This window comes from Chelonoidis abingdonii, chromosome 10, assembly GCF_003597395.2.
Source record: "Chelonoidis abingdonii isolate Lonesome George chromosome 10, CheloAbing_2.0, whole genome shotgun sequence".
Lineage (NCBI taxonomy): Eukaryota > Metazoa > Chordata > Testudines > Testudinidae > Chelonoidis > Chelonoidis abingdonii.
The window spans coordinates 78,688,224-78,698,623 of record NC_133778.1 but is presented as its reverse complement, the minus strand read 5'-3'; the positions used below and the strand labels follow the sequence as shown (position 1 = coordinate 78,698,623).

The window sequence follows — 10,400 nt, the reverse complement described above, 5'->3', positions numbered from 1 at the left end:
AAGGTGGGGCAGGTGGAGAGGGGAGTGCCCTGCTGGGGGCAGTTTTCCCCCTCCCTGGGGTGCCAGCAGGGAGATGGGGCTGGCAGATGCCTGGGGAAATCCGGGCGCTTGGGTTCTTTAAAAAAGGGCCAGGCTGTGTGGCCGGGGGAGGATTTTGTAGGCGCCTGGCAGGGTTTTCCTCCAGGCACCGCCTCCTCCTCGGAGGCGAAGGAACTGACCCAAGAAGAAAAAAGCTGGAGTGACGGGGGAAGGAGGCAGGGACTAGTGAGCGGCCGAGACACACACTCGGATGCTGCCTGCCGGAGAGATGGGCTGGCATCTCCTCCGGCGGGTCTGGCCCAGCTGCCCCACCGCTGCCCCGTGCCCGGGGCTGCCATGCCGTCGGTCTCGCTGAGCCTGCCGGGGGCCCGAACCGGTGACAGGATGACCTGGGTTTGCTTGTCCTGCATGCTCTGGGTAGGTGGAAGCCGTGCGACCTTGCCTGGGGACAGGCCCTTCCCAGAGCCTTCCCCGGGCATGAAATTCGAGGGGGGGGGGGAGTGTTGAATTGACAGGGGTGCTGGCAAACTACTAAACTGGCAATGCTGCAACCACTTCGGGGGGGGGGAGTAAGGAAATCCCTGTCTGTCCTCCTCCCCCGCCTACACTGTACAGTCACCAGCTGGCGAACGAGGAGACGGGACATGCTTCCCATTGGTGGGGGCTGAGCCCACGGCCTAGGCTGGGTTGATTTATGGTCTCTTGGACTGAAGTTCCCGGCAGGGCAGCTGGAGAGGGGTGGGGGGGGCTGTTTCTATTATCCCCATTGCTCACGCCAGTGCATGGATTGATTGCCAAGGGTTGGTTACAAGTGTCTGCAGCCCCGACTGGCAAGGGGGGTGGGGGTGGGGGGATAGCAGCACTGACCTGAGAAGGGGGTTCCTCTGGAGGCTGCTTTGTGTGGAAATTCTTGAAGCTCTCAGGGAGCATGTGGCTACCTGGGCTGCTAGTCAGCTAGCCCGGCTGGGGACGGGAGGGAGAGTCTTGGGCTGGGCCTGGCCGCTCTTGTCTTTTCTCCACTCCTTTGCTAACTGCTCCAGCATCACTTTTTTGGGCACCTGATTTTGCATTTCAGGAGGAGGGGGTGTTGTTCCCCTTGGGGGTCCCTGCTCTTTCCTTCTGTCCCCACAACCTTGGAGGGAGCTCAGCACCTCGCAGGGTCGGGCCCAGGAAGCTGAGACAGGGTGGAGGGAAGGTGTCCCCCGGTGTGGGGGGTGTCTGTCTCTCGGTGTGCTGTAGGGGGCTGGAGGAGGGATAGTCCCCCCCCCCCCCGTCCCAATGCCACAGACAGCAGGGGATGGCAGGGTGACTGGTTGCTGGGGGGGGGGATGGGATCAGATCCCACTGTGGAGCTGAGCTGGTGTGTGCAGATCTGGGGGGGGACACACCCAGGGTTATGAAGGGCCATGGGGGGCAGGGGGGCAGGTTTTTTGCTGTTTTATTCTTGTTTTATTGCTGATGGGCCCGGGAGCCTGGCCATGGCCCCAGACCCACCGGAGAGTCCCTGCCCCACAGCTCTGCTCTGTGTCTCTTCCATTGGCCCCGGCAGCCCCTGCCTTCCTCTGCCACCCTAGAGCGGCCCCATCCTCCAGCGAGAGCCCCACTCATGCCACTGGTGAGACAGCTGCATGACAAGCGCCCCATCCTTCCCAGAGCCCCTCGGCCTGGGCCCTCCAGTAACCCCCCTTGGTAGCATCATGGCCCTGCTGCTGTGGAAATGCTTTTGGGGGGGTCCTGGGCTGGCAGAGCCAGGAGGGGCCGGGGAAGCTCCCCTCAGCCAGACCTACCCGGGCCAGTCCCCAGCCAGGCTGGGAGCTGTTCTAACCTCAGGGGTAGGAACCAGCAGCTGGGGCAGGTGGATTTGGAAGTGGTCACGGTCCAGGGATAACTGGGGGGCGAGGGGGGGAAGTGTAGGAGAATCAGGGACATGACAGCAGAGATCTGCAGCTAGAATGGGGGTTGGAGCTTTCTTCCCCCAGCCGCCTCTTTAATGAGCTAATGAATAATCTGCTGCTGACGTCAGGGCTGGCGAGGGAGGGGAGAGCTCTTTGCACCGGTCTAGGCGCTTCTTCGGGGTTGAGCTGGGGCGCAGAGGATGCCAGGCCATCTCTGAGAGGGGAAGCTGGGCACCAGTGCCGGGGTAGGCAGCTCTTAGTGAGTTCTGTCTCCTGGATCTCTCTCTTTCTGGGGTGTTGCCTGTGTTGGGACCCCCATCCCTTCCACTGTCGCCCCCTTGCAGGGCTCATTGGAGCTGGTGGGCGGGTCCATCTCTGGGTGCGCTGGGGTTTTGGCGGGTTCTCGAGGACCTCCCTTGCTAGCGAGGAGATGCACGCGGGCTGGGGCAGGATCCGAGTGGCTGTGGGTTCGCAGCACAACCCGTGGCCTCGCTGAGTGCTTTGGGGTCCAACCCTGCCTCTCCCGTGGGGAAGGACAAAATCTTCTTCGAGCCGTTTGACAGCTGAGTGAGCTGAAGCCTGGGAAAAGTTGGCCTGTGTGATCTGCGTTTCTGAGGCAGCCAACAATAGAACCTCCATTGTGCCAGGTGCAGGCCAAAGGAGAGACAGTCCCTGCCGCACAGAGCTTGAACAGAAAGACGGAGGGTGGAGGGGAAAGGGGCACTTCCCCGAGATCACCCAACAGAGCTAGTTGCAGAGCGAAGAGTAGAACCCAGGTGTCCTGACTGCCTTAGCCACTATCCCAGCCAGCCTCACTGCAGCTAAGCTTGGCCGTCCACAGATCCCTGATCTCAGGGGCTCTCTTTGGCTGGGACAGCCTGTTTTCTGGATCTTTGAAAATGTCAAGCAGGATTTAAAGCAGTGGGAGAGTGGTAAAAAGTAGAAGGGAGCAGCTTCCTTCCAAAATACATCACAAAAATAGTTACTGAACACTTCTGCCTTGTCTGTATTATTAGGGACAATTCTACCATCCTGCTCTAGTCTCCAACCTAGACCACAGCTAGGTTCTTTTGTTCTTGATAGATTGAAATCACACATTCTCATTATTATCTTTAACCCAACTAGCCAATACCTTTAGCTTCCCTTATCAGTTGTCTGCATGTCATAATGGCTCATTCAGAGGTGTTGCTATCAATGCCCCCCCGCCCTTCCACGTATGGCTGGATCTGGGGTGGAGTGCTTTTTAATGGTCAGAATAAAAGACGGGAAGTTGGGACCCTGGGTTCTATTTTTGGTTCTGCTACTCACTTTATCTTTTCACAATTCTCCCTTTGCTTTTTCCCGTCCGGGAGGCTGTTGTGTTGATGTTTTGGGGCATGGGTGGAGAGGAGGGAGTTTAGCAAGGTCACCTTTCGTCTTCCAGTGCAGGGACTTTGATGCTGTCCCTTTCCTGGCTTATCTAGTAGTGAGTCACCTGCAGCCAAGGCCTGGCTTTGCTTTGTGCCACCTTATCTTAAGCAATTAGAAACAATACCTAGCGTGACAGCTTGCGGCATTGGGGGCACGCGGGCGGACGGCTGTGCTCGCCTGGCAAGAAGCAGAGAGCATCCATGTGGATGAGGGCAGTGATGGGGCAGCTGAGAGCTAGATGCCTGGAGGAGACCCCAGCACTGGGATTAGCTAGATTAACACCTTTCCTCCTGTTCCATGTAATGGGTAATAATGGGAGAGGACTCCAGGCCTGTGAAACTTAACAGAACCATTGACAGAGATGCTGCGATTGCTGCTGGCATTCCAGCCATGTGCACTCAGACTGACTGCCTGGTGCCTCCTCCAAACTCATCCCTCCTGCACCCTGTGCTCCTCCAGCCAAGTTCCTTGCAGGGGGCTTCACTTCCCAGTGCATCATGGGAAAGGAGCAATGCGCTCTGCTATGGCCAGTGAGTTGATTTTTGGTTTGCTTTGGCCGTGTTGTGGCTTAGCTCAAGAAGAGGGAAAGTGAGGAGGGCTGGTGCCTCCTAGAGCCGGGAAGGGACAGTGGGGCCTCGGAGGCCCTCTGCACCCTGGGGCAGTGATCGGTGGTTGACACTTGTTGTCTAGTGCACAGACGGTGTCCCAGCGAAGAGATGGGACGATGCCCCAGGGCAGAAGTGCATGATCATCTTGTTTTGGGGCAACGTCTTTCTCCTCCAACCCTGTATGATGCCAGGCTGTTGGCTGGGAGCCCTGTGAGTCAATTCAGTGGCTTATTGGTGTGATGAGTGTTGCTGCGGTCAATACAGTTGGTGTATGTGGGGGTGGGGGGGGTGATTCCCCATGGGGCTGGAGAGCAGAGCGTGCCCCTTGTTTGACCGTCAGTGTGTCTGCGGGATAATGTGGGCAGAGGAGGCAGGTGGGACAAGAGGAAGCAAAAGACCTTTTTTAAATGTGAACCAGCTGAGTCTGGCTGTTGGAGCCTGTGCGCACACAAGCCGGGACATCCCCTGCAGCAGGGACACATGGACACACACACAGATCAGGGCTGTTCCCTCCAACAGGGGGTAGCAGAGACCTCCCCCGCCCACGCTGTGCACACACTGATTGGGGATCATCCCCTCCAGCTGGCTGGCACCCATGGACCCCCCCCCCCACGCACCCCAGGACTGTCCTCTCTAGTGCGGAGGGACGGACTGACGGTTCCCTTTGACAGAATTTTCCTGCCCTAGCTCTGCCTGTGATCAACGCAGCGGGAGGGAGCGGAGAGAGGCTGGGGTTGGCTTGGAAAGCTTGCGGCCCTGGAATTGCTCGCAGAGGTGCACGGCTGCAGGCTGCCTGTTGCGTCCCCGAGCGAGGGGAGACTGGCCCTGCGAGATCACCCTGAATGGCCCTGTATTCTGGCTTCTCTGAATGCCACTGGCGGGGCTCAGCCAATTCCGCCTAAGCAGCTAATTTGAGTGTGTGCCCAGTGGGGCTTCTCTCCGGTGCAGGCTGGCGAATGGCCTGTGCCCCAGGGCGCATCATTTGCAGCCTTCTGCATCCTGCCAGCCCCCTAATTCCTTCCTCACCCAAACATGGCCTAATGCTTGCACGACCTCCCGCAGCCCTATGGCCGGTTCTGAGCTGTGCCGTTACTGCTGCCCGGTCATTTGCAGCCGTTCTGATCGCTTTAAAAGCCACCTCCTTTCTCCCCCCAGCCCCTCTCCCTGGCTCTGCCTAGGCAGAAATCACAGGGAAGCGCAGCCCTTGTTCCGATCCTAATTCATTGGCAGCCTTTGCTGCTCAGGCCCTACCACAGGAGAAGCTTTTGCCACTCTCCTCAATTTCTGTTCCGCTTTGTGGCCATTGCTTCACCTGTCTCTAAAAGGCAGCCGCCTCTGGGGTGGAGCACGGCAGCTTTTGAACAGCACACGACAACACTGTGCGACAGTAGGGTAGGAACTGAGGAAGAACAGTCAAAACTGCATGGGGGATTCAGGGAGGCAGACCGGAATTGCTGGGCTGATTACTAGGGTATATAGAATACCTTGTCCTACAAAAAAACCACCATGAGGTCTTGAATGTGCAAAACTGCCTAGACCCTTGAGTTGAGGTGGTCTTGGGTGGTCCCTGGCTCCCTGCCTCCACACAAGGGGCTGCTGGCGATGCCTGGAGGTGCGGGCACCGGGTGCACCATGCGGGGGGGTGGGTCGTCATGTCAAACTTGGGGTGGGGAATCCCTGGCTTCCATCTCCTGGTGCCGGGACTTGTTCTGTGGGTTGCAGAGCCCTTTGCTGTTTGCTGCTGCCGGGAGCAGAATGAGGATAATCACGGCTAATTAGACAGCAATTAAGCTGCCATGATGCTGCTGATTGGGCAGCTGTGGGGCACTGGGCTGGCTCCTGAGCTACCAGGCCCAGAGGCCCTGTCTCTTTCCTGCCCAGCCTCCCACCCCTGAGCGCAGAGCCATGCCCAAGCCAGGTTTGGGTCCAGTGAGGCCGGGGGAGCCTGTGCTGGGCTCCTGCCTCCTCCCCCCAGTAAGGGAACATCTCGTAGACCCCCAGCTCAGCTCTCTGCGTGCTCCCAAGGGGCGAGGGCACGGGGCCACAGGGTAATTGACGAGGTCAAGAGGCAAACTTGCCCCCCGCCGCTCAGTGTGGACGCCAGAGTTAGAGATGCCAGGCCTCTGTCACTGAGTGGAGACGCCGGGACTCATCGGGCACAGGGGGCTCGGAGACCCTTGTTCAGCCAAGCTGCTCAGCCAGTGGAAGGGGGGATCGGGGTCCCTCCTCGCCAAGCCCAGAGCCCTGGCCTGGGGCTTTCACTGTTTGCAGGGCCCAGGGCATCCAGGAAGGCTGCTGGGATGAAATAGCACCGGCTGCCTAACCAGGTAATGGCTTTTAGGTGTATGGTGGGAGCACCTAGAGGTCCCGGCTCAGATCGGGGGGGCCCCAGGGTTGCACAGACTCCATCTAAGGTCGGGGGGATCCTGTTATGCTTGGCACTGCAGGGACCTATCTGAGATGGGGGGGCTGTTGTCTGAAGTTGGGGGCTTCCTTGTGCATGGCAGTAACAAGAGACAGCCCTGGCTCCAGAGCGCTGCCCATCTAGCTGCCCCAGAATGGGGGAGCCCAACTGATGCCACGTGACCGATCCGGATCCTGCGGTGCCCGTGCCGGGAGCATTGGTGCTGGTTTCCAGCAGGCTGTTTTCAGGGCCGAATGCAGCCTGGGGGTGGCGCTTGGTGCTGTGGGCGAGCCCCAGTCCCAGGGCTGCCAGGGAGGCCAATGCCTGCCCAGGGAGCTGGAAGAGTGGGGTGCATGCAAATGAGTTTTTACATGTAAATTAGCCCACAGGTTCATTTGCATAAAGACCATACCTGGAGCTGCCCAGAACCTGGCAGCTGTGAGATGCAGGTGTAGCTTGTGCATCCAGTTGGGGACGGGAGCAGGCACTGCCCGCCCCCGCCCCACCTGCTTGGGTGATGTGAAGCTAGTTTGCTTTTCCCACGGGGGGCTGAGCAGGGCCCCTGGGCGGGGTGGACGGCAGGTGGGGCTCGCCTCACCCGGGGCCATGCCTGTCCCATGATGGCAGCACTGGGCTGCTATCCCTGCCAGGATGCGACTGTAGGGGCTGTCCTCATGCCCCCTTCTGCACGAGAGCCCCCTCGGTCCTTCCAGGCCCACCAGCCCGGGCTGGGCCCCGCGCCGGAGGGAGAGGAGCCGGGCTGGAAACAAACAAGCTAATCCCCCTCTCCCGCCCCGTCTCTGCTGGGGGCTTGTTTTGTGTCTGGATCCCAGGAGGAGGGGTGGGAGTTAAGCTGCATGGGAAGATCTCAAACGCCCCACGCTCCTGCTGCGGGGAGGGGGGTACCCCCCACTGATTAGGAAGCAGCTCACATTTGGCTGGGGCGGGTGCAGGCTGTTCCCGTATGCGCTGGGCATGCCCGAGCTCTGAATAGGAGTGTGTCCCCGTCCCCTGGGGGCCCAGGAAGCAGCTGCTCGAGGGAGCCCACTTGGGTGGCCCCCGAGGGTTGTGCAGAGGGCACCGTGGCGAGAAGTCTTTGGGCTGCGCTTGGGTCCGTCATCAGCCTCGCCCTCTCTGCTGTATTTATCTTTCCAGCTCCCCACCGCGTGAGGCAGGGCAGTGCTGTCGGCCCCATTGCACAGTTGGGGAAACTGAGGCACAGAGCGAGGCAAGGATGTGCCCATAGTCACACAGGGCCTTCCTCGCCGCAGCTTTACTGCCCAGGTGCTCCTGCCCTTCTCCCCTGCCCGAGGGGGCCTGAGCTCCGCATCCGGGTTGCGTGCACAGTTGGTCCGGTCCCTGGCAGCTGTGGGGAGCCAGAGTGCGGGCCGGGGCTCACCTGCTGGCTCTCCGCGTCTCCACACCTAGCTGAGATGGAAAGAGCGTGTTCCTGGGAGCTCCGAGGCCTGGCCACCCACGCAGCTCGGCACGGGGTGGATAATGCCCAGAGATGCAGCCGTGTCATGCTCTGGGCTAGTAGGGAGGGGCTATGGGCACGGTGCTGTCCTCTGGCAGGTGGTCTCCAGATGCCTCTCAGCCAGCGCTCACCTGGCAAAGAGCACCCAGGCTCCTCCGTGCTATCAGTGCCCAAGGAACGCCCCCTCCTTTCCGCACCTGGCCAGCTGCCTGCGCCTGTCCCTGTCCCTCCCAGGCCAGGCCATGGTGCCCGGAGAGAGCTCCAGCAGCTCCACAAGCAGCAGCCCATCAGTTCAGCAACATGTGGTGCTGGGAGCGGGCGTCCCACCCCTGCCCTGGCTCCCGAATGAGGCAGAGCCCCATGCAAGGTCTCTGTCCCGCCGTACAGCTCACCCCGTGGGATCAGTCCTGAGAGATGCCTCCTTCCTCAGCCTCCCCCTGGGGCAGGGACACTCTCACCCAGTAGGGGAGCTGCTGAGTGCAGGAGACAGGCCTGTCTCGGACTGTGGAACTCATTGCCACTGGAGAAGAGAGAGCGCATCCCCCAGCACTGATGCCCGCCTATGATGGGGCCTGGCCTGGCACTGGTGGGCATTACTAGTCTAATTAGGGCTTTGGTTGTCAGGAATGGGTGGATTTTGTTTGGTTTAATGACTTTCCCCAGCGGGGAGGAGAGGATGGGGGACTCCTGGTAGCCAGGTCGCTTGGCAGAGTAAATCCCCCAGTGCCGTCTCCTGGCTTCGGTGGCAATTGGCTGCTTCAGCTGCCCCGGGATACTCATGTGACCCAGCTGGGGAAGGTGCGGAGCTCACCCCTGCTCGGCCTCTGTGAACGATCCCCTTTGGGGCCCCGAGGGAGGCTGGCCAGGGGGTTGGAGATTGAGGTTTGGGATGTTCCTTGGAGGCAGCTGCAAGCAGCTGGCCCTTGTTAGAGTCCGGGGAGGGCGGGAACGAGAGGGGACGGGAACGCGATGAGCAGGAACAGGCGCTGGGTGGCCGGTTCCTAACCTGGCCCCATACGCAGGGCTGACGTCCCTGGATCGGCACCTTGAGCTGGCCCGAGCTCCGGGAGTGGTGGTGGATCATAACCACATCCACCTCCAGCGCCCTCTGACCCTGTAGAGAGTCTGAGCTGCCTCCTGGGATAGGGCTCAGCGCCCCACGGCACATGGGGGCGGATGGGTCCCTGGTGCCCGGTTCTGCATCCGAGGAAGGGCTGCGTGATCTGACCCGTCTGCCCGAGAGTCTGGTTTACTGTCCCCTCGGCACCTGGCCTGTCCCTATGGCCGAGGCCTGAGCCGGGTCTGCTGGTGGAGGGCAGCGTTGCTCTGGCCCTGCCTGGTTCCCTGGGCGAGGCCGGGTGCCAGCTCCTAGATGGAGGCAGTTCCAGGGCTGTGCCGGGCACCCCTGAGGGTGATGCTCTGCATCCCCAGAGAGGGAGCCGTGGGGCCAGCTTCTGCCAGGCCCCTTCTAGGGGAGAGTCCAGCCTTGGGGGGGCCCAGTGAGTCCTTGGCATCTCCTCTCTGCCTGCCCGCGAGGGGACCAGACTGAATCATCTAGTCCAGCCCCCTGTTCAAAGCAGGACCAACCCCAACTAAATCATCCCAGCCAGGTCTTTGTCAAGCCAGCCTGAGACCCGCCAGCTGGCATCAGCTCTTGGCCCTGCCCCCTAGTGACCAGCACGTGAAGGGGGTCTCAGCCCCCAGGCCTACAGCCTGCTCTACCCCCTCCCTTCCTAGGGGTCAGACAGGCTGGCAGGGGTGTCTGTGCCCACGCTGGGCACCTGCCCCAGGGAGTCGGGGATGCTGCAGAACCTGGGCTGGAGCAGGGATTTGCAGGTCCCTCCTCTGCCTGGTGGATCGCAGGGCAGGCGCTGGGGAGGGCCCAATCTGAGGTCGGGCATGGCTCAGCGACCTGGGCATGGGGAGGGTGTGTGGGCATGCTGGGCGGGGGGGCGGCTCGCAGGCTGGCTGCAGGGTGGCCGTGGGGTGGCTGGAGGACCTGGGATCCAGACGCTGGGTTGATCGCCCTGACAATGCCTCACTCTTCAGGCCGGCTTAAATAAACAGCCCAGGCCGCAACTTCTCTCTGCAAGCGGGGGCTGTTTGCTGATCCAGCTCGCTTCACCCTGCAGCCAAGTCAGTCCCCAGGGTGGTAGCCGGGATCGGCCGGGCCCGGCTCAGGCCGGGGGTTAGCCAGGGTCGGCTAGGGGTTGGCCGGGATCGGCCAGGCCGAAACACAAGATTTCCATGTTGTTCCCATTGCTGAGATTATTGTTCGTTTCTGTGCTGGGGCAGGAGGCAGGAGCTGTCACCCCCTCACCATCTACAGCCAGGCTCTCCGTGGGCACCCAGGTTCCTGTCCCAGCTCTGCTCGCTCCAGGCAGGGCTTGAAGCTGGATGTCTCCGGTGCCCTGTGTCACGGAGTCCCCAGGCGATGCTCTGGAACTGCTCCCCACAAAGCCAGGCAGGACTTTGGGGAGCCTCCTCTCCCTTGGAGCAGACTTGTTCAGGGCAAGAAGCTCACACGTCTTCACCTCCTGGGTCTCTCCTTGGAGCATTCAGCATCC

The 10,400-nt window shown here is 60.9% G+C and overlaps 1 protein-coding gene across 8 annotated transcripts in view; it reads left to right on the top strand.

Annotated features, from left to right (window-relative positions):
• Positions 1 to 360: 360 nt before the first annotated feature.
• The window catches only part of TNS1 (tensin 1), a 296,511-nt gene continuing 286,471 nt past the window's right edge, over positions 361 to 10,400 (top strand). For all 8 annotated transcript variants that reach the window (XM_032764412.2, XM_075070329.1, XM_075070328.1 and 5 more), the window contains exon 1: positions 361 to 456. In XM_032764412.2, the coding sequence (XP_032620303.1) occupies positions 376 to 456 (81 nt within the window). In that variant the 5' untranslated portion in view covers positions 361 to 375. The remainder of the gene's footprint in view (positions 457 to 10,400) is intronic.